General features: G+C 37.6%; 2 protein-coding genes across 2 annotated transcripts in view; one reads left to right on the top strand and one right to left on the bottom strand.

The window, feature by feature from the left end:
- Positions 1-24790, top strand: part of Rb1 (RB transcriptional corepressor 1) — a 135862-nt gene that overhangs the window by 93270 nt on the left and 17802 nt on the right. The window contains exons 18-19 of the mRNA XM_085698726.2: positions 21679-21794; positions 23942-24087. Coding sequence (XP_085554852.2) covers positions 21679-21794; positions 23942-24087 — 262 coding nt within the window. The remainder of the gene's footprint in view (positions 1-21678; positions 21795-23941; positions 24088-24790) is intronic.
- Positions 1232-3084, bottom strand: Lpar6 (lysophosphatidic acid receptor 6). Its single transcript, XM_048421907.3, has one exon. It carries the CDS (start codon positions 2596-2598, stop codon positions 1408-1410), a length of 1191 nt encoding a protein of 396 aa, XP_048277864.1. The 5' UTR covers positions 2599-3084; the 3' UTR covers positions 1232-1407.

Raw genomic sequence — 24790 nt, 5'->3', positions numbered from 1 at the left:
TATGTAACATGCACATACTTCTCTTAGGATATGCTTAATTTCTTCACCAGTTTGTTTCTTGTTAAGGGTTTATTTTCCCTTAGTCACACCTATTGAAAACTCTGAGTTTCTAAAGAAAACTTCTACGTACTATTTATTTATTTATTACATGGACTTGCCTAAGATAGAAAATGATTACGCTTTGCCTGAAATCATTACAGCCTAAACTCAGAAAAAAGTAAATTTACATATCACAAAAAAGCTGTCCATACTGTACTCAAACTTCAAAAATTAAGATTTTTTTACCATATAGACTGAATGCAGAATTCATTTACATATCATTTTTCTAAAATGAAGACTTTTTCAGTTAACTTTGGAAATGCCAAATTGGGAGAGGATATGTTGAAAACTGAAAGTTTTTATGTAGCTGGTAGTTTTCTCTAAATCTAGCTGAAAGCTATGCCTTTTCATGTTTTGTAAAAACAAAAATATAGCTGTGCTTAGTTAGATCTAGGTTTGTTGCTTTCTATGTAAGGAGCCATATTCTTGCTTAATACATTTCATGTTAACGTTTTTTCCACTTGAAATAACATTTTCGTTCACTTAATATTTGAAATATTTTGGTTATTTGTTTTCTGAAAAGTCTGCGTTTCACTGTCCTGGTGATTCCTGGGCCAACATTACTGAAAGAATAAGTTTTTGTTGTACTTTCAAATTAAGTATTTGGCAACATTTTACTCCTTAAAATAATTTACCTAGCAAGGTCACATTTTATTAGTTTCCTTAATTTAAATTTTTATAGTATATATCATTTTGAAATTGGTTGTTGTGGCGAGAATATAAATCAAAATGGTAATTTCAAGATATATTGTATAGTTAGACACTATGTTTTATGAATTGCCTACAAAGACAAAAACGTCATGCAGAGGACTACAGTAACTCTCTGGGGGAAATACTCTTAAAAAGGGTTGACTATTTCAACCTAGTTTTCTTTGTTGTTTGCAGTTTAAGGCATGATAATGACTTTTAATCTAAAATGAAATAGAAGTGAAATATATTTAGCAAACTATTACTTAAACAACGTCTAATGGGTTCCGTATAAATTAACAAATTTTGAATTAAATCATTTCGTGTAGTACAAAATTTTAAAAGTTCAGATATCACATTATTTAAATCATAATTGCTTTTAGACTCTAACTTTAGAGATTCTTTTTTTAATGAGGAAAGAACACATTGAAGTGGTTCAAGAACATGGAGTGCGTACAAGAATAGAATATATTTTAATGTTTAACACATCAGACACAAACTTTCTTTAAAAACATGTAACCGTCCATATGTTACTTTTCTTTTGGAGATGAAGAAATAGTTTCCACGAATACAGTTTTCACAGTTGAACACGGAGCAGTCCCAGTGGTTTAGGCAGGCAGCTTATATTGCAGATTCACTATCAAATATCTTACTTTTTAGGGTTTGTAGGTTGTGTTGGATAAAATTCTCGGTGCCCTGAACTTCAGAGAACCTGGAGTCACTTCTTCTAACAGACCAGCTTTTCATTTTTATTGAATTCTGGATTGTGTCTGAAGTGAAGTAGTAAACAATGGGGTCAAAGCAGCAGTTGGAAACAGCAATGCAGAGAGTGATTGGGTACATCGTCCTCACTGCTGCAGCCACAGAGCAGTTAACAAACGTCTGCGTTCTCATCAGAGAGTAGAAAATAAGATTGATGTTGTAGGGCACAAAACAGAAACAGAATATAACCAAGTGTACAAAAATCATTCTTAAAACTTTAGTTTTGTTCATTTTGCTTCTACTTAATGTAACAGGTTTATTTAAAGTTCTTAGCACCATACTAGAGCAAGTTACGTTCAAAATTAAGGGGATAAAAAACCCCACTATTTCAATGAAAATCACAATCCTGGAGAGATACGTTTTCCATGTGGCTGCTGGGAAGTTCTCAAAGCAGGCTTCTGAGGTATTGTTACCCTGAGAGTGGGTGGACTGAAAGAAAACTGCTGGTGCACTTCCTCCCATCACTGTGAACCACACAGCAATGCAAACAATCTTTGCATTTCGTTTAGTTCTTAAAGTCTTCGACTTAAATGGGTAGACGATTGCCAGAAATCGATCTACACTGATACAGGTTAAGAACAGAATGCTTCCATACATGTTGGTGTAAAACAGCATTACTGAAACCTTACAGAGAAGATCTCCAAATGGCCAATTCCGAGTTGCAAAGTAAAAAATCCGAAATGGTAAAGTAAAGACGAAAAGCAAATCTGACATTGCCAGATTAATCATGTACGTTGTAGTTTCATTTCTCACTTTGAGGGCACAGATGAAAATGTATATCGCAACACAATTGGCTATCAGGCCAAGCACAAACACCATGCTGAACATGCACCCATACAAAGAGTACTTAAAGGAGTCATCGTAAGGGCAGTGGGAGCCGTTGGAGCTTACCATTGTCAGGCAGTGCGGCTCACAGCCAGTCCTTTGTCTGCAGCAGTCGGCTTTGCGATTCAGACGTGGTCGCAGCAACAGCCAGTTGGTTTGCAAATTATTTGTTTCTTTTTGTCTTCTTTTAAATATTTTCTTCTCTGAAGTCTTCAAAGGAAACATGAAATGTGTTGCTTAAAAGTTTCTGGTAGATACTTCAGGACAATAGTCTCATTTTCTGGTCTCCAGAAAATCCATGAGTCCAGAATTTAGTAAACTGACAGAAAAGGCACTCAAGGAAGCCAACCCATAGAGCCACAAACGTTAGGAAAAGCTGTGTTTCACGTTGGACGCAACCAGTCCTCGTGTAAACTTGTACTTCAGTCGTCAAGGTTAAAATGTCTTCATGTTCAGAATGTTTTGCAACAGTTATCAGTCTTACTTCAGAGTCTTAATAGTCCCAGTCCGTCGTCCTCTGGCACCACTTCCTCCTCCTTAGTCTCCGTTTTGGTACTTTGTATTGGTTCCAGGTGGCGATAGGCAGAGTCTTTTAAAGATTTCCAAATGAATTCCTAAGCATGTCAGCTCTTGCTGAAGGAGGCCTTTCCGAGCTTGCCAGCTGTATTGTGAGATGGGCTGTCTCTGAAGTGAGCAAGAAAAGCTTCCTAGATTTGTAATATGACATCACAGGAAGAAGAGGCTGGGTTTCGACAAAGGAAGCCTTCAACCCAGTTGTTTGCAGTTCCTTTAATCTGATAATGTGTGAGCTGGGAATATACCTAGGAGGCTTGCAAAAGGCAGCTGGATGTCCAGCTGAGCTAGGCATTAACTCTTTTTATGCCGAAATACCTTCTGGGGATTCTGCCAAACTCTCCAAAGTGGTTTGCTTTGTTTTAGTTAGTGATAACTAAGAAAGAGAGAGAGAGGGAGAGGAAATATATATATATTTATTGTAATATCAGTTTAAGGCGACTTCTTTGGATTTTCCTTCTTAAAGAAATAAAATGCAGATGGGTGCATATTTATAAATTGAAATCTTAGTGATATGAGTGGACATTTTAAAGAAGGCAAGACCTTAAGAGTTTATATATAAAAAGGATTTGACTGAGGGACCGGCAGTTCTGGCATTCTTGGCTTCTGGTTTTTGTTTTGTTTTGTTTTTTTAATTACTCGTTAAAGTTTAACTCAAGTGTCATAATGGTGAATAGCTTTAATCCTGCATCTTTTTAGTTATTGATAAAACAATGTTCTAACATTTTTCTTTGAAACTGATATTCTAGAGTTATTTTTAATACATCAAAGAATACATTAAGAATGTGTATTTTTCCTGGGAGATTGTAGCTCAGTGGTAAGAAAAGTTGGTGCAGTATTACTCTTATTTGCCCATGACTTAATATAAGCATAATGGGATAGTAGTTTCTAAAAAGGTCTTCCCCCCCTTAAAATGATTGAAATAATTTATAGAGAATTAAAGTTCTGCTGTTTACCTAAATTTAAGTTCATGATTTTAATTTTCATTTTCCCCATCTCTTCCTTTAGCTTCTTTCGCATGTTAACTATGTGTTGGGATATATTTCAGTTCTTACTTTAATTCCTAAACTTGGTTCTTGTTGGAGCTGAAACTCTTCATTTGTGGTCAGTTAAGGCAGTTAAGGTCAAGTTTCTCTACACATGCCTTAGTTTAAATATTAAAGTGTAATCATGTGGTCTGCATCTTTTAATTCCCATTACTCTAAAACTTAACAACTTTTGATGGTTAATTATAATCTGTTTTGATTAGGAATTCACCTATGATGAAATAGTGGAAGAAGATTACTTACATCCAGGAGAGATTGAGGGTCTGAATTTCTTTGTATTGCTTTTGGTGTGGAAAGCAGATACATGTGTGTTCACATTAGAAGGCAGTTAGGAACTCTGAGTGCTGTAATGAACAAAGAAGCAATTATTAACATTTTCTTCTCAATGGATAAAATTTTTCTGTTAATAGCGCTTTAGGAAAGGTATAAAATGAGTGGTCTACTTTTAAGTTTCCTTATTGTCATTTTTATATAATAAATACAACTGTATGTCCTGGTACTATTCAGTTTTCCTTTCTCATTTCAAATATGAACATATGTTAGTTCTGTACTGGAACACCCTTCCACATATTATTCCTGTTTCTTAGCTGTTATTCATTAAAATGTTCATTTATATTTTCATGTTTTAATTATTGATGCTTAAAATACATATCTACTATCAATTAGGCTTCTGTTATTATCAATAATATATGTTTGTATTTCAGATTTTTGACATAAATCTTTACCCTTAGTAAGAATTGAAGTGTTTGCTGATGAATGGATTATCATTCTTCAGAATCTAAATTTATCACAGTCAGGATGTTGGTGCTCTGCCCTACCACTCATTTTTTATTCTTTTCCCTTTGAGCCAGGGTCTTTCACTGAACCTGGAGTTAGCCTTGCAGACAGCCATCCCTTAGTGATCCTCCTGTCTAGCACAGCCACCACCTGCTTGCACATCTGACACCCAGTGAACCATTTCTCCAGCCCAGTCATTCTTCTCAGTTCTTATTTCTGGTTTTGCTAGGAGTATCAATTTTGTGTTGTTCCTTCATTTTCACTGCCACAGTTATAACTATACTTAGGCACATTTACCTATATGAATATTACTTTTTATCTATTTATTTCTCGTCTTACTGTCTTTCAGTCACTTCCTACCATCCTGTTACAGATCAACTTGATGAATCAAGTATAATTATTTATTTTTTCTCTTGTTTCTAAGAAGAATTTAACAGAAATTATAATATTTAAAATGATTATAGTGGGGCTGGAGAGGTGGCTCAGTGGTTAAGAGCATGTGCTATTCTTGCAGTGAACTCAGGACCACCAGTACCCACATGGGGTGATTTACTCATAACTCCAATTTGAAAAATCCAACAGCCTCTTCTGGCTACATCAGAAATGAATATGATATACCCCCCAAAACACACACACACACACACACACACACACACACACACACGGGGGGGGGTTGGGGAGGGGCTGGCACTCGTACACATAAAAATAAATAAATAAGTCTGTAAAATATCCTGTGGGCTGGTTTTTAGGTTGTTGTAATATGTAGATAACTTAGTAAAAAACAGTTGTAAAAGAAAGTCAGTGTAAAAGAGTTAATAATTTGCTGAGAGTGGTGGTACATGCCTTCAATCCTTGCACTCAGGAGTTTTAGACAGCCTGGCATACATACTAAGTTCTATGCTAGTCAAAGCAACACAGTGAAAACCTGTCTCAAAAAAGAATTAGGTGGAGGTGCTGGAGAGATGGCTCAGCAGTTAGGAGCTCTTCCTGCTCTTCCAGAGTGTCCAGGTTTTATTGTCAGCACCCACATGGCAGCTTGTGTGTATGCTTAATGTCTGTAACTCCAGTTCCAAGGGATCCTTTTCTGACTCTGTAGGCATTGCATGCACTTAATGCATAAATATACATCGAGGCAAAACACCCATACGCAAGTAGAAAAAAATTTTTTTTGGATGTGGAGCTCTACCTTGAGCATGCTTGAGGCCCTGGGCTCAGTTGCCAATATCCCAGAAAGTGATAAAATGAAATTCTAAAAATGTGAGAAGTGTGAGCAAACCATTCTAAACTAATTTATTTTTAAAAATATTCAGTTTAAATGTAATAAATGTTAACTAAAATAAATTTTATATAATACATTTATTTATACAATAGTAAAATAATGAAAACCATATGGTACTCTAAGATAAAAGAAGAAGGTATGTGAAATAATATTAGAGAAGTTGGTGAAAAGAATCTGATACATTTTATTTTAAAAATTTTGTGTTGCCCTTATGTAAAAAATACAACCATGAGAGTATCCAGGAAAAGTTCCCTTTGATTCTGAAGTCAATCTGCACATGTGTACCCATACGTGTGTTTTCTGTTGACAGAAATACTTCATTGTGAAAGGACATTTCTTGACAGCTTTGTTTTAGGACAAGCATCAAATGTCTAATTGTAATTCTGGCTAAATGTATTATCATTTGGTAGAATACACACACACACACACACACACACACACACACACACACACACACATGATTCAGTGATGGATAAAGCTTAACATTTTAGTGCAGAGGGTCTGCTTCTGGTGACCTTGAAATCTCTTAAGCCTTTTTATATGCTCTTCCTTGGGTGCTGGTTTCATCACAGCCTGAGAGTGAGACACTACGGCTCAAAACACATAAGAGACACTGATCTGAAGAAGGGGTCAACAAATAATCTCTGAAATATTTGAAGGTTTTTTCTTTATAGAAAATCTGAAAGGAATCTAGACTTGCCAGTTATTAGCATAGATTCTTTGTCTGTGAATAGAAAATTGTGTTGTAGGCTATAAAATAATGACTGCTCATATATTTTTCTAAGTGGGAAAGTATGAAAGTTTGCAGAGAACACCCAGCAGGGAATGCAGGCACTTCCTGTACTGTCACTTCATTCCAGTGGGGAATCTGGTTCCTTGGCTGTAAAAGAAAGGAATTAGGCTGTACAAAGTTCTCTTCCTGCTTCCTATTTGGTCCAGATTCTTTGAATTCTTTGAATGTTTAAGGTGTCACATTGGGCCTTCACTCTTCAGTATCAGGGAATCAATTTTTTACCTTTAACATTTAAGAATTTGTAATTTTGAAACTAGTTTGGACAAGAAATATGTACCACAGAGGAGCAAGAGGAAGAAATATGCGTAAGAGCAGAGAAACTGGGCCAGGTAGAAGTTCCTTATTATACTCAGTAAATCGGCAGCAGCCACATGCTTACACAAAAAGTCACTCTCGTCCCAGCACTTGTAATCTAGCCAGCTAATTAGTGAGTTCCTGGCTGAACCAGAGATAGCAGAAAGGGCCCAGGCCTTTAAGAAGGTGGATGACCCTCTGGCCCCACCACTGGTACTGTGAGACCACGTGTTCTCTGAGGGAGAACAAAAGCCAGTTCTGGTGGCTCCTGTCTGTAATTACAGCATTCCATAGGCAAAGGTAGGAAGATGGAATGTTTGTAACAAACCCGTGCTACATAATGAGTTCAAGGAGCTACAGAGCTGTCTTAAAACACAAATGAACATCTCCAATTGCAGGTCTTGAAGGCTAGTGCTAGTGTCCACAATAATTAGTCCTGGTGTAATTTTATTAATATAGTCCTAATACCTTTCACATACACAAAATTTTTACTCTTTGAGGACTTGATAATCTGTTCCCACCCTAAATTTCTATAAGAGCAGTACAGGGAATGCTTTGAGACATAGGGTTTAATTTGATAATGAAATCTTTGGGGAGCAGTTCGAGACAGGTTTTCTCTGTAGCTTTGGAGCCTGTACTGGAACTAGCTCTTGTAAATCAGGCTGGCCTCGAACTCACAGAGATTCGCCTGCCTCTGCCTTTCCAGTGCTGGGGTTAAAGGTGTGCGCCGTGCCACTACTGCCCAGCTGGTGATGAAATCTTTGTAAACACTGACAAAGAGGGTCGCTGATTTTAAAGATATTCAGTTCCTTTGGAAAAAGTAATAAGTAGTGGAAAGACCAATTAAACTAGGTTCTTAGTGACCTGGTTTTAATCTTTATCACTAAAAAATTGACCTTTTTCAAGTAATTTAACTTCTCTGTTATATTTGTAAAAAGACACGGATTAGATCTTTAAAATCTTTTTCAATTCTTTCTGTTTTAAAATTTAAAAAAATGCTACTGAAGAAACTAGAATTTGGAGTTATGATTATTTTAGGATTAGGCAGGGGGCAGATGGTGGAGGATCACAAAGCTGGTACTAAGACAGAGCCCTCTCTATATGTCCTTAGGCCTATTCCTTGGGCATGTATGTTAAGTGAAAAAGGGCAGGTCTGTATATGCATAGTGAAAAGAACTCTCATCTTGAGATATAAAGATGTTTTTGTTCCTAAATTTGGACTTTACCTCTGGCAAAAATCTACCCTAACCATGCCCTTCTGACTTTATAGATGGTTTTCAGGACAAAATGAAATGAAAATTTTTGGTTGTAAAATGCAAACAAACAAACAAACAAACAAACCAAAAACCTAGTTAGATGCAGTAAGCCGCCAGTTTCCTGAACTTTCAGATACTGGTTGAGTTGTAAGATGAACTAGGACAGTGTGCTTTGCTTCATTACATTTAATTGAGCAGATAATTCCTGTGCTAGATGCATGCCAGAAGAGGGAATGATCCTAAGTAATGCCAATACTTTGTTAGTATTGATCATGGGCAGCAGAAGCCAATCTTGTGGTAGACAGAGGCTTGCCTTAGGAGAAAGACTTGTTTATTTGAGTTAGTTATTGAGTACCTTACACACTGGGTTAGTTCTAGAATTCTTTAATGTTGTAATAGGGCTTCATCCTAAAACTCAAGAGTAGTCTGCTCAAGCCCACATTACAGAGTACTATTTCTATACCCCCACCTCTGCAATTCCAAGTGCGTCAGTCACTCAAGCACAGCTGAAGAAGAGTGACCTCTTCATAAGAATGTGAGAAGCAGATTCCTTGGTCATGATTGTTTATTGCCAGAGCTGGAACTGCAATCCTAGTTTTTTGACATAACTCAAGTTGTAATGATAAAGTAAGTGTCAGAAAAGGTTCCTTTGGCTAGCTGGCCAAGTTGAGCCTCTAAGTCACATCGTAACAAGGATCTGATAATGCAAGAGGTTTATTGGAGGAGAGGGAAGAGAGAGAAAGTCCGTGTCAGGTGGGGACATGAGATAGACAGACTGAGAGCCATGCGGTGTGGCTGGGACCTTTAAGGGTGCTGTGTCACTGCGCAGCTCTTCTCATAGCATTGTGACAGTGGAAATGCATCATGCCTAGCGGTGAGGTGAGTGACCACACGCGGCCGGCACCAAAAGGCAGGCAGGTGGGGCATCAAATCCTCAACACCCCACTGTTTCATGTAGCTTCCAGTCTTTTTTCCTGATAGAATATTAAAAATTTAGATTAAAGCTTAGGTAAATATTAAGCAAAGAACTTTATTTTTATGTTTGAATAATATATAAACTTTTTGAAATCTTAACATGACTGAAATTTAACTGATATTGCTGGGCATGTGGCATCAACCTTTAATTCTAGCTTTCGAGAGGCAAAGTCGGGGTGATTTCTGAATTCAAATCTAGCCTGGTCTACAGAGTTTTAGGACAGCAAGGACTAAACAGAGAAACTCATCTCAAAAAACTGAGAGAGAGGGGAAAAAAAAATTTCTGGGCCTAGAGAGATGGCTCAGCACTTAGGAGCACATGTTGTTCTTCCAGAGGACCTGGGTTCTGGGTTCTACTTAAAAAGCACACATGATGACTCATAGTCATCTGGAACTCAAGTTCCAGGGATCCAGTGGGATCTTCTGACCTCTGAGCACACCAAATATGCATGAGGTACATCTATATACATTGCAGCAGGCAAAACACTCATTTATAAAATAAGGTGAATAAATGTAATAAAAAAGAGAAAACCTTCTAGGACTAGCGAGATGGCTCATTCATTGGATAAGAGCACCAACTGCTTTTCCAGAGGACCCAGGGTTGATTCTAGCACCCACATGGCAGTTTATAACCATCTGTAACTCCAGTTCCAGAAACACAGTGACCTCTTCTGGCTCTGCGGGCCCCAGGCATCCACGTGGTGTACAGATACACATGCAAGCAAAAAAAACCACCCATACGCAGAAAATAATAATAAAAAGTTAAAGACTATACAAAAGTTTTGGGAAAGGGGTATACAATTTAAAAATGTAAGTGTGGTCTAGTGTAGGGGAGTGGTGGAGCTCTTGCCTTGCCAGGCGGGAAGCCTAGATCAGATGTCACTAAGAGGATGGAAAGATGACTGAGCAGTTAGAGCTCCTGCTGCTCTTCTGAAAGACCCTAGTTCAGTTCCCAGCACCCACACCAGGGGGCTCGTAACTGCGTGCAACTCCAGTTCCAGGACTCTGCTACCTTCTTCTGATCTCTGCGAGCACATATACTCACGTCTAAATAAAAATAAAATTTACAAAAAAGAAAATAAGTAAAACCAAGGCACTAAAAGATAAGTGTTACATAAAGTATGGAGTTTTTAAGGAAAAGATACAGCTTTAACTGGATAATTTTGGTTCTGTGTCACATGCAGTGGAAAGAAAATAATATGATTATATTGTAGTTCATGTAATATTTAAATAGAACATTTTCTTTTTAATTGTTTTTAAGATTATAATATAATTATGTCATTTTCCCTTTGCTCCTTCCAAGCCCTCCCATGTAAGAGTATTTTCTTATAAAACGAAATAGGTTAGAATCAATTAGCAAAATTAGTCCTTTCAAAACAAGCAACAAAAACCAGAGAGGCTCTGAATAAACATGTCACTTTATCCTTAACTTAAAGGTAGTTTTTAGTACTCAAATATAACATTTTTATTTTTAAAAAATTTTTACCTTAAAAACCAAAGTGACTATTATAGTTTTAACTAGATAACAGTATTTTTAAAATAGACAACAGATGTTTTAATGATCTAACTATATGAACACTATTCCAAATATAAGTATAACCAGAAACATAATTTGACTTTAGACATTTGGGCTCTTAATCTGCTTAGACCCAGGGAAGGAGACTGGCTCATTACAGATGGGTGCACTCAATCGTTTAGGGCTTCTGGTGAGGCTCCAAGACTGGTTGTCCAACCCACAGCAAAAGTTCCATGGTCATTTTTATTAGTTTGCCACTGTAATTGCTTTAATCAACAGATTCTAATTCTTAGGAAATGTGAGGGTTTCCTATCAATACCAGATGTTGCCAGCCTTGCCTCGGGAAGGTTGAAAACAAAAGAGCGGAAGGAGAGTGAGCGGAAGGATGGGCTCTATAGGAGCCCCTGTCAGAACCCAGCCTTTTGTTGTTGTTTTAGTTAAACAGAAGTGGGCCCTTTTGACCTGACCATTAAAGGTTGCTGGATTGTTGTCCTGATTACATACCTAGGAAAACAGGACAAGCACATAAAAAATCTTTCCTGTTGGGCTCGGGATATTGCTCAGTGGCCAAGGCCCTAGGTTTGCTCCCCAGCACCACAAAATAGCAGAACAAACAAAAAATACTTTTCCTGCTTCTGTTATCTTCTTCTATTCACTGATTCTGTTAATTCATACACGCAGGAAAATTGCTAATATACATAAAATAATCTAAAATATCTTATAGTAGGGAAAAAGCAAGGCCTACTCTATGCAGACCATTGGAAGTCAGTTTTAAATGCTAAAATGTGCTAAAAAAAAAAAAAAACAAAAAACAAGCGAGTCAAGTTTAGAAGCCTAAAGGAAATTAAGGATTACCAAGGATGATTTCCATATTTGTAGAGAGATCAGAGATGGGTGGTTGATAGCATAGCTATCCTAACAGTACTGGGCAGAATCAAAGCTGACTAGTGGTGAAGGGAATGAGTGTTCTTGTTCATGTGCTATAGTTGAGACATTTGTCATATATTCCACATGGGAACTTTTAGGATCCAATTGGAAGTGTGGACTTGCAGTGAAAGAATACTTTGGTCCTAAATATCTATTTGGAAATATATAGATGTAGGTAAACCCACGACAGTAGCTCTAGCAACTTATTGGCAGAGTATCTAGAGGAATATCACTATTAAAGGAGTGGATAAATAAATGGGAAAGAGCTAGCAGAAAGGCCAAGGCCAGAAGTTTTCTATTTTCTATCCTAGTTTCCTTTTGTGAGGCAAAACAGTGGCTTTGGATAGTACAAAAACATTTCCTGTAATGTAGATCCAATAATATTCCTTAAAACACCCAGCACACAATAGCAATTCCTGCTGTTGCTTGCCTATTGTTAGTTTTTCTACCAGCACTGGAGACTTCCCTTCTCCTTGGGCAATCCGAATCTCTTTTAGGAGCACTGTGTCTGAATAGTCTTGACATCCTTTAATCTCAGGAGAAGTCTGTGCTTGCTTTAGAAGTACATACTAATTATGGAAGGTCGTTTAGAATAAACTTACAGCTTCCACTTTTCTGGCAGTGTTGTTTATTTGAAGAGATTCATAGTAATCTTACTGACAGTGAGAATCTGGTTTCCTTCACAGGATTAGTTACCAAAGCAGCAGATATGTAGAGAACAATTACACTGACAGTTAGTTTAAGCAGATAAGTAATGTCATGAGGCAGCTTGCCTGAGTGCTGGTGGCAGCAGTGCTACAGAGAAAAATTCTAGTATTTTACTTGCAGAAGTATGCCATTGCATCTCTCCTTCACAGTGACTTTAAAAATCAAGTTTTGGCTGTATTAGTTGTTGATTGAGGTATTAGTTTTCTATTGGCAATTAAAACAATAAGTGTTTATTATCATGAATTTCTGAAGGTCAAGAAGCACCATAGATGTGTGGTTTTGGCTCATATTTTCTCATGAGAGATCTTGAAGTTGTCACCCAGCTTTACAGTCAGCTTACGGCGGCTTTACTGATTGGCTTCGAGGTTTACTCCCATGGCTGTTGGCATGGCTGATGACCAGAGGCTTTGCCACATGGGCATATCCATAGCTGTTTGTTCCATGCAGCTGGTTCCTGGCTCAGAAGCAGGATCTCCTAAGATGGAAACTGCCAGGCTTTAATAAGCCGACCCCAGACGTCTCATGCCGTCACTTTTGGCATAGCCCTCGGTGACACAGACTAATCCTGGCACAGTTTGGGGGGTGGTCTGTGTAATACATAAGCATGTAAAGAATCACTGTTAGAAGTTATTGGATGATCCTGGACGCTGGCTGTGAAGGTTGCATGCTGTGTCTGCTAGAAAGTAAATTCTGTCATCGGCGTCCTTATTTGTGACTTGCCGTATTTAACTTATTCTATGATGTGGTCATATTACTTACTAATGTTACTGATAGAAGATTTTACTGATGTAAAACTATTACTGAGTGTTTATTATATCAGATCTGGGATTTTATTTGGAAGATTTCTTTCAAAGTCTTACGTAGAACTTGTTAGTCACCTTAGATATCCTCAAGCAAGTTTATCGTTTCTTGTTTCCTTGTTACACAGTTTGTGTTTTAGTTTGTGGAACTGATAATTGCTTTCTTAAGGACTTATGTGCCGTTTAAGCACTTTGCATGTATCATCTTGTTTGTTACAGCCTGGTTATGGTTTGACTATTTAGAATCTTGGTTCTCAGTGTGCTGATGTAGTTGTCATGAGACCTTTTAGCTAGAAGCTTGTTACAACAAGAGAGCCAGGCCCCTCTCAGTGCTCTAACTTCCTGTCTTACCATCTAATTACTCCGCCTTTCATATGATTCCCTCTACCCTGAGGTGACACAGGCAGGGAGGGTCTCAGCAGAGCCTGCAGCATGATGTTTACACAGTCAGGCTCCAGAACTTCCAGCTAAATAAATCTCTTTGTAAATTACCTAGCCTTAGGGATTTCATTTTAAAATGGAAAATGAACCCTTTTTTATTATTATTAATGAACTACATGAAGTTTCTCTAGGGTCATAATTCTTCTTCTGTTTCTGTGCCCTATTCCATTTTACTTAAAATAATCTTTCTTTGGGATTTACCTCAGGCATAAAGTCTAAGTTGTTTTCCCTAACACATCTGATTTGAGTTAAGTGTTCCTCCTTTGTTTTCTGTATACCTTGTACATTTTAATATTGTGTAATTAACTACTCTGTTGATATTTTTATTTACAAATCTGTTTTATTTATTAGACTATAAACTAACATAAAAGCTAAAAACAAAAAACCAGGGACTCTAGAGTCAAATAGCTATAAACCAAATTCTGTACCTATCACTTACTGTGCCTAGCAGTTTACTCTTAGCTACTTTTCATATTTTTAAAGAGCAGTAAAAGAAATAGTGTCTTCTTTAGAGTGAAAATAAAGCAGTGTAAATAAAGGCATTGGTGCTTTACTGTAGCATTAGAGTAGAATACTTGTTGGTTTATTATGTGCCACCTTCTTTACCCATGTGTTAGTTTCTGTCTCTGACAAAATACCAGAGAAAATCCACTTGAAAGGAGTAAAGTTTATTTTTGGCTCATGGTTTCAAAGGTTGATCTCCATTGTTTTGAGTTTTAAAGCTGGACAGAACATTGAGGCCAAGAAAACATAGTACATGAAGCAGAGAGAAGAAGAAGGGGCCAGGATTACAATATCCCCTTCAATATCATACCTTTAGTGACCTCACTTGTTCCCACTAGGCTATACCTTCTAAAAGTTTTACCTCCTTCTAATAGTGGCATAGACTAGAGACCAAACTTTGAACATGAGTATTTGGGACACAATCCAGATCTAAATGTAATAGTGCCAAGGCTTTTGTTTAGATTATTAATAACTCTATGTAGTAGGGGCTACTATGAATGTGCTTTATGTCTTGGTGTCTTCAGATGAATGATTGATGAGATTTTAAGAGATAGAACTGCAGTTAGGGGGAGATAACAGGGTAGAAACATGGTTTAAAAAGCATCATGACAAGGGGCAGAAAGGTGGTTCAGAGGTTAAGAACACTCACTAACTGCTCTTCCAGAGGTCCTGAGTTCAGTTTCCAGCAACCACATAGTGGTTGATTACCATAAATAATGAGATCTGGTACCCTCTTCTGGCATGCATGCATATATGTAGGCAGAACACCATATAGATAATAAATGAATCTTTAAAAAAAAAAGGCATGCCGTACATGTCTTTAATCCCAGCACTCAAGAGGCAGAGTCAGGAGGATCTCTGTGATTTCAAGGCCATCCTGGCCTACAAAGAGAATTTCAGGCAGTAAGGACTTTGACACAGAGAAATCCTGTCTCAGAAAACAAAACAAGTGGGCTGGAGAGATGGCTCAGAGGTTAAGAGCACTGACTGCTCTTCCAGAGGCCCTAAGTTCAATTCCCAGCAACTACATGGTGGCTCACAACCATCTATAGTGAGATCTGGTACCCTCTTCGGGTCTGCAATCATTCAGATAGACAGAACACTTTTTACATAATAAATAAATAAATAAATCTTAAAAAAAACAAGATGAAACAGACAAAAAGCATGACAACACGTAGAGGAAGAACAGAGAAGATGAGCAAAGGAGCATAGCTTCCGTCCTAGTATAGTCACAGCAGCACAAGTTCTAGGAGCAAGTAGCCTTGGGCTTGAGCCCCTGCTGCACCATTCACTAGGCATGTGGACATGTATGCTTACTTTCCTGCCTCTGATTCTTTATCTGTGAAATGCATAGAATATTAGCATCTGCTGTCTAAGGACTACATGGAGGAATGTTTGTAAAGTAGCATAAAGCCTAGTAGATGCTCAGTAAGCATTAACTTGTGTTCTTATTAAACACAGGAGAATCATGAAGGTAGACTTTTAATTATGAAAGAAGCAAGATGAAAGTATGTAGTGATGTCTTTGTGTTATCAAACTTTGTGTTACCATAGTTATGAAATTTAGGGATGATAGACCACTTGGTCGTTTTCTTTATAGTGTATAATTCTCAATGGTCAACATGGAATTTTTGTCTAGAAAGTCTAATCTGTAATTAAAATGAGTTCTCTTAAATTCATTTGCATGTGATATATATATGTATATATATATGACATTTTGCTTTCTTATCCTGGTTGCTTTAGTCAAAGTGCTAGAAAATGGAGAACCAAAATTCTTCTTCCAGCATTTGGCCATTAAGAATTAGGAACTTTGTGTCGTCACAGTAGAAACTGTGCATCTGAAACACCTCAGACTTGCTTGGGTTACTAGTTTATTATTTTAGTTATTTAGTATAGTTGTTATTTTAGAAAATAAAATTGAGGGAAAATTTGAAAGTTCTTTAGAAATATAAGGAGACAGAAAATTGAGCTGTTATAATATTATTATTTAAGAAAAGATAGTTGTTCTTTAGGAACTTTCTTCAGAATAGAAAAATACAGTTCATAGTTCCTGCAGAGATATATTATACATGTGCATACATGTATACATGGGCTGTGTGTGTCTTTGTGTGTCCATGTCTTTTTTCCGTATGGCAAGTGGCTGAGGGTGGACATAGCGGAGATAGGAAGAAGAAGATAGAAGTTGCACTTGTCTTGTGTTGTGCTGTATATCCGGGTAGTGAATCCAGGGCCTTGCACATAGAAAGCAAGTCGCCTACAATGGAACTGTATTCTATTGCTGTTCAAGAGCTTTTCTTAAATGAGTTCAAGTTCTGAGAAATTACAAGGCTTATAAAGTCCTGTGAACTCTCGGTTTCTTAAAAGTGAATCATCAGAAAGCAAGGCCAGTGAAATGCTTCAAGTGCTAACATGGGGCTTCGTTTGGTTTCGCATGCTAGGCAAGTGCATTTCTTTTTTATTTTTTATTGCTTTATAAATAATACCATTCAAAATTTCCACTTCCTCCCCTCTTCCCATTTCCTTCCCACTCTCCTACTCCCCCTCCCCCTCCAGTCCTAAGAAAGGACAGGGTATCCTGCCCTGTGGGAAGTCCAAGGCCCTCCCCTCTCTATCCAGGCTTAGGAAGGTGTGTATCCAAATAGACTACGATCTCAGAAAGCCAGTACATGCAGTAGAGACAAATCCCAGTGCCATTATCATTGGCTTCTCAGTCTGCCCCAATTGTCAACTACATTCAGAGAGTCCAGTCTGATCACATGCTCGTTCAGTCCCAGTCCAGCTGGCTTTGGTGAGATCAGGCACATTGTCTCAATGGGTGGACCAACCCCTCTTGGTCTTGACTTCCTTGGCTATATTCTCCCTCCTGTTCTTCAGCTGGACCTTGGGAGCTCAGTCCAGTGCTCCGATGTGGGTCTTTGTCTCTATCTCCATCTGTTGCCGGACGAAGGTTTTATGGTGATATTCAAGATATTCATCAGTGTGACTATGGGACAAGAACAATTCAGGCTCCCTCTCCTCCACTGCCCAGGGTCCTAGCTGGGGACATCCCCATGGACACCTGGGACCCCTCTAGAGCCAAGCCTCTTCAGGCAAGTGCATTTCATTGCATCGCAGCTCTAGTCTGTAGTTGAGGTTTTGAAGTTTCATCTATTGATTAAGATTGGTCTTATCTCACCAGATAGCCTAGACTGACCTGGAATTTACTTAGCCCAGACTACTTCAAATTCTGTCCTTCTGCCTCAGCCTCCTGGGTGTTTGGATTACAGATGTGTACCACCATACTCAGCTTGCTTTATTAGTTTTTTTTTTAATAATACTCTAATAGAAGTAAACTATTGTTAACAATGTTGCCTCTAAGAGTAGGTTGAATCTGATGTAGCATTTGCCATTTTAGGATAATATGTGTGGGTGAGGTACTTAGTAGATTCCCATAGGCAGAATCTTGTGATTTTTATTTTTTTGACATAAAGATCGCAGTTAAGAGACAAGGATTATTTGAGGAAATTTCTCTAATTGTGGTCATTTAATCATAAGATATTTGTCTTTGTAAACCTTAGTCATAACATCGAATAGACAGTTCATGTCTCCTCATTTCAGCAGTGCCAGCACATTTATTCCTGACTTTTGAACTGCCCTTGTTATGCTTCCTCGTTCACTTATAACTTTCTCTTCCGTTTTTTTTTTTTTTTTTTTACAAAATTTGGCAAAGCATTATTTAATTTCATCACAATCTGACTTCCTTTCAAGACTCCTCATGCCTTGTTCCCCTTTTAATGTCTGTTTCTCACATTGTGTCAGTTCCCCTTAAAATATTTATTCTCCCACACTATAAACTTTTGTGGATTTTGAAGATATTTACCATGACTTTATAGCACTTTCTGAATTTGTAATCATAAAGTTACTTTCTTACATAGTTACTGTCTGTTCATTCCCACTGGACTCTCCACAAAGAGGATAGGAAGCATGTCTTTTCTGGCTCTGGCCTCAGTGCTTCACATTTGCTTGCTGTTTGTTCAGAGACTGGTGGTTTACAGTTTCAAATCATTTCTTTTCAGTCCAGGCTGTCCACAATCCATGGTTGTGTTCCTCCGTGCTTCGTTCTCTAAAGAAAGCACTTGGAAAGGCACTCTGAAACAGTTGGTGTGCTTATACTTGTGAGACGATGCATATTATTATTTGATTGTAAGGGGAGAGTTAGAAGAAGAAGGACTTTGTTTCTTTGAGGCAGTGTTGCACTGTGTATGCTTAACTATCTTGAAACTTATGGTGTGTGGTCCAGGCTGGCCTGGAACTTACAAAAATCCATCTACCTCTGCTGTGATTAAAGGTACACACCACCACGCCTGACTTAAAATTATGTTTATGGGATTTAAAAGAGTATATAACTATTCTTACATACTTTAAGGTAGAATTTTTTAACTTTACCCTTACTTTAAGATAGAATTAATCTAAAGAAATTTGGAGACATTTAATCTTCTCACTCCATTCCATCTATTCAGTAAATACTCATTCAGCACCTAATGTTTGCAAAGCAGTTTTAAGCATTAGAAATAACTGTTGTGAACAACAGACAAAATGCACTGTCCTGAATCTTGAATTAGAGATAGTCAATAAGCAAGTAAGCAAATGTAGTAACAAGTAATGACCAGTGCTATAAGAATAGAGCAGTTACAGGTAAGAAGCAGCGGGAGTTGCAGCCCTCTTGACAAGATCCTTGGGAGGTGCTGTTAGAGGAGATGAGAATGTGCTGTGGATTGAGCCTTGGAATGCTCTGGTCAAAGAATATTCAGGACAGGGAAGGAGCAAGCACGGAAAGGGAGAAGAAGGGAGTTCTTTGATCTTGTTATTTCCTGATAGAGAATGATTAGTTCACACTGTACATAGAGTAAAGATGCTGAGTGACAGATCAATACTTCTGGACAAAATGTACATATGTACTGGTGGATAGATGAATTACTAGGCATATGTTTATATTTGAAAAGATATACTGTCCTTTGTTATTGGCATTTGTAGTTATAAATAAGACTATAACCATAATGTCATCAAATATTTATATGATACTAGTACAAATTCTTAGCATTGTATTATCTGATTTTACAATATTGTAATTTAAATACTCTTACCTAAATATCTCTACAATTAAGAAAATTGAACCCTGCTGGGTATGGGTACATGTCATTAATCCCAGAACTAAGGAGGCAGAGGGGATATCTGAATTGGAGGCCTACTTGGTCTACATAGCAAGTTCAGGCCTGACAGCTTCACAGTGAGTGTATCAAAAACAAACAAACCAGAACTGGAGAGATGGCTCAGCCATTAAGAGCATTTGTTGCTCTTGCAGAGGACTTGGGTTTCATTTTAACACCCATATTAGAGGTAACAACCATCTGTAACTTAATTTGTTGGGTTTTCTTTCTTTTTACATTTCTTCTTTCCTGAAATGTTTCTCTCAAAGTGCTTTTTGTTTGGTCTGCTTTGGTACTTTCACAGTAAAAACTTCCCTGACATACTTGATTGCCATTCATGTTTAAGTGTAATCACTACAAGTTAGCTGGAGGCTGTGTTTACCCAGGAAGGGATTTTGACTGTGTGGTGACTTGCTTGGATATAATTCTCTTGTAAAGCCTTTGGTTTGCTAATATCTGCAGTTCTTTTCTCTTAGAGTCAACATTTACTCAGCTTGATGCATATGTTTTCATGCCTGGAGGATATGACCATATTCTCAAACATCCTCAGCTGTGGAGAAGGAAGCAGTATGGGATGTATAACGTGTGATCAAAACCTTTCTCGAATGCTGCCTTCTTTATTATGGTGGTTCCTTCTTAGATTCTGTCTGCAGACTTCAGGGCAAGCAGTTCTGTTTTATGCTCATCTAATCTCCATTTTTTTCATCACTATAGACAGGAGAAGAGGAGGCAAAATGTCTTGTTGTTTAATTTACCTTGGAGTTCTGCCAATCTTCCTGTTGTTAATTCCTCTTTTGCCTTACTGCCCAAGACATCTGGTATCATGGCTTCTAGACCTTCTCGAGAGTAAAAAGTTCATATGGGGGACTAGAAAGATGTCTCTGTGGTTCAGTGCACTCACTGTTCATCCAGAGGATCTGAGATTCCCAGAGTGCACATGGCACATACTATCTATAGCTCTAGTTTTAGGACATCTGAAACAAAACATGTGCATGGTACATAGACATGCATTCAGGCAAAGCACCCATACACATAAAGTAACCTTATTAAAAAGAGTTGATTTGATTTGTCTCTTGGTTTTTCCTTGTGGTTGGGTTTCCATTTACCCATTTATCAGATAAAGTAGGTATACACTGAATTCAGGTTATATATCTGACATTTCCTCTCCCATTCACTTTGCTCGTAGTTTATGCCTTCTTATGTTTGCCATCTTTCACTGGCATTGTTTATTTTTAAAGAGTAAGTTTAATGGAACTAATTGTGGCCTTAGTCTTATGGAAGTTTCCAGATTATATGGGTTCAGATTTGTTGTCTTTTTCTTTATGACTTCTAGGTTTGTTTGTTTGTTGTTTATTGACATAAATTTGTTTTTAAGTCCCCTCCTGTCTTTTATATTTTTTATATTGTGTTCCACTTTTAGTTCCTAACATTAATTAGCTCTTTCTTCTTTTTTATCAACTTTAGTGGAGCTCTGTTATTTTAAATAATAGTTGTTAATCTTTGTTGATAAAACCATGTATTTTATCTTTGTTTTCAATTTTATTAAATTTTGCTTATAGATGTAGTATTTTCTTCTTTACATTCTTGGAATATTTTGTGTGTCTTTTGTCTAAATTCTGCCTTCTTTTCTAGTAAGGTTACACACATCACTAGCCAAACCTCTAAAATTTGAAGTGCTTCAAAATCCAAAGCTTTTGTTGTTGTTGTTTTCGGGACTGAGTCAGCCTAAGTAGTCCTTCTACTTCTATGCTATTTCCCAGCCCCAAGTTCAAAACTTGTTACATCCAAACATGGTGCTACCTCATGTGATATATCATAGTCAAAAACATTCAATCAAAATATTGATGAAGTTACCTCAGTCCATGAGCATAAGGCATATTTGAAGCATAAATGAATCCTGTACTTAAACTTTGGTTTTATTCCCAATACATCTCATTGTATGTGTGTGTGTGTGTGTGTGTGTGTGTGTAAGTGACTATTCCAAAAAAAAAAAAATCAAAAGCCAAGACATATCTATTCAATGTTGGAGGAATATTTAAGGTCATACATTTTCCTATTTTTGTGTGTGTGCATACAATATTAAAATTGGCAAGCAAGAATTTCAAAATGGAGTAAAGGATCTCATTCTGCCTAAAGTTATTAGTGCTTAAACATGTCAGATAACATAGTTTTGATATGTACTCGGAGAAAACATGCTTGCTGATGTTACAATTCCATTTTCTTTCGTCCAGGACTCACCTTTATTTGATCTCATTAAGCAATCCAAGGATGGAGAAGGACCTGAGCAGCTTGAGTCTGCTTGTCCTCTCAGCCTTCCTCTCCAGAGTAACCACACCGCAGCAGACATGTAAGTAGAAGCACATCGTGTCATCCTTTCAGACTTTAGAGATACCCGACCATAAGGGAAATGCAGAGCATTATATAGAAATTGTAGGAGTGGAGGTTGCATAAGACATTGTTCTTTCTTTTGAAAGAATGTAAGGTACATGACCTAAATAAGCTCATATAAAGAATTATAAGGCTGCTGAATCACATGGACTTGGTGTAATAGGGAATTTTTCATGACAGAGATGGTGCCATTTTAGATAGGCTTTAATGATTAGGCAGGATTTCAACATCTAGAAAAGCAAGAGAAAATGTCCCACAAGTCAGAATTGGCCTGCATATGTAACAGCCAGAGAGCAGGAAACATTGTTTCAGAGAGTATTTGTCAGACCATTTGGGGTGAGGTATAGCATAAGTATTCGTTAGTGTGTGTGGTGATGAGAGAAGAAACAGCTAACATTTACTTGGGGGTCTCTATATTTTGTGCATTTGCATAAGTACTTAAGATTCCTATTTTTCATTAAGTGTCCATGCCAGCCCTGTCAGGTAGAAGATGCTGCATCAGCAGCAGTTGTCTGTAAAATGAGAATGAGGGAAGTAAGGTAAACAGGAATGAACCAGGTAGTCTACCAACACCCATGTTTTTTCAATCCCTCCAGCTACTGCCTTTCATGGAAATGTGCTTAACGTTTCTACCTGATTCTGTAGAAATACAGCATTCAGCAATTAACATAAGCATCGTTTTCCTGAGATACCATTTCCGTAGTAACTTCTATCTAAGAATTTCTTGTTCACAGAGACATTGTATTCATGTATGAGTTTGTTTGCTAGGTAATAATCACATAAGTCAGCTTTATATTTTTCTTTAAGTCAGTAAAAAGTTATCTGTTAAGTGCTAGGTTCTCAGTGCCAGTTACTGGTAAGATAGATGCCTGGTCCTTCTCCCTCACAGGGCTGTGCATCTTGGAGGAAGGAAGCAGTGAACTAATAAACTCCCATAAGTCTGTTTAGTCTTAGTGCTGTAAGTGAAGCAAATGGAGTGACATGGAGGAGAGACAGAAGTGACAGGATTTCGAGAGGCTTCCCTTTGCTGATGAAGTGATATTTTCACTAGAGACCTGAAGGGCAACTGAATACCAACCAGGCAAAAGTCGTCTTGTTTGGGGAAATTGGTGAAATTGGAGACTAGAAAGAAACCTAAGGTAGATGGGTCCTAGTCAGTGTAGGCAAGGTAAGGTAGAAGGGGCATTAGGTTCTCTAATTCCCTATGTGCTATACGGAGTTTATAAAGGTAGTGTGTAACCGTTCAAGCTCAGATGCAGTTGTGTATAATTTGTATTAAGAGACTATTCTGACTTGAGGGCTAGAAAATGTCAAGATGAGAAAATGGAGAAAAAAGTTTGAAGACTTTAAGTATCTTAAATGAGGGGTATGGGTGACTTGGCCTGACATAAACATTAAAGATAGAAATGAAAGGTCTGAAATGTATTTTATGATAAAAATAACAGGTTTTGCATTGATTTGATTTACAGCATATATGAAGAATTGGACAAATGGAGAAATTTTTAAATTTCATTCCTAGGCTTTTACTTTTAAACACTAGATGCTTTGTAGTGACATTTGTTTGAGATGGGAAAAACTGGGTGAAGGAATGCAGAGGTTCTGCTTTAACTTTTGAAGGTTTGAGATTCAAGTAGTACTATCCATTTCAAAGCTAGATAGTTGTTGCGGGAACTCAAGAGAGACCTGGTTTTGTACAAGCTAAGTAGTTTTACTCTTGTCAGTTTTGTAAACTAAAGGAAAGTTGGGGAGATTGAAGTTTGGAAAGGTAGCATATTTTTCCTGTTAAGCTAGCTTTCCCAGCTTGTATTTAAATAGTTAACTCATGGAATATGTTTTTTTTTGGGGGGGGGAGTTGTTTGAGACAGGGTTTCTCTGTAGCTTTGGAGTCTGCCCTGGAACTAGCTCTTATAGACCAGGCTGGCCTCAAACTCACAGTGATCCGCCTGCCTCTGCCTCCCAAGTGCTGGGATTAAAGGCATATGCCACCACCGCCTGGCTAACTCATGGAATTTGGTGTACAGTGTTAGATCAAATAGGTAAAATGTGTCTGAGTACATGTTTATAATTAAACACAACTCACATGTGCATGTGTGTGTATATATCTAGGTATCTTTCTCCTCTAAGATCCCCAAAGAAAAGAAGTTCAACTACACGTGTCAATTCTGCTGCAAATACAGAGACACAAGCAGCCTCAACCTTCCACACTCAGAAGCCATGGAAATCTACCTCCCTTTCCCTGTTTTACAAAAAAGGTTAGTAGAAAATTACTTTCAAGAGCATGGACTCTGGACCAAGGCTTACTGGGTAGTCATGACTGCAGTACTACGACATGTGACCCTGAGCACATCCCTTAATATCTCTATGCCTTAGTTTCTTCACTTACAAAATGAAAAAAGAAATAATCTGCCCTTTGAGAATATTACCTTATGGGACTAGGGGATAATTAGTACATATGAAATGCTTTTAATAGGGCCTAGCATATAGTAAATACTAAGAAAACATTACATTAGTGTTATTGTCTCTGTAGTATTTGGAAATATGCAAATACTATTTTGCTTTTCAAATGTTTGTCTAAAGTTGAGATAATGTAGTGAAGTATTACCCATTATAGACATATTTCTTGGATATTCAGGACATTTAAGAAGTACACTAAACAGGTTATAAGCATTCTGTGGTTGTGTGCAAGCTTAGTAGAATAGCAAGGTCCACCTTGCAAATCTTTGGTTTATATGCACAGGAAAGGCTTCAGGTACTTGAAGCTCTTTGCCAGAGTGAAAGGCCAGATTCCTTTGTGATAAGGCTTATCTTGATTTTATTCAAGTTCCAAATATTCTGAGCCTCATAGACCATAGTAAGATTTGACCTTGAGTTATATAGTAATTCTCAAAGGGCAGTTCCTAACCAATAGAATCCAGCCAAAAAGTTGTATAGATGAGGAAATTGGGGATAGCACCT

Source organism: Myodes glareolus, chromosome 12, assembly GCF_982192425.1.
Source record: "Myodes glareolus chromosome 12, mMyoGla1.1, whole genome shotgun sequence".
Lineage (NCBI taxonomy): Eukaryota > Metazoa > Chordata > Mammalia > Rodentia > Cricetidae > Myodes > Myodes glareolus.
This window is presented reverse-complemented; position numbering and strand designations above follow the sequence as displayed.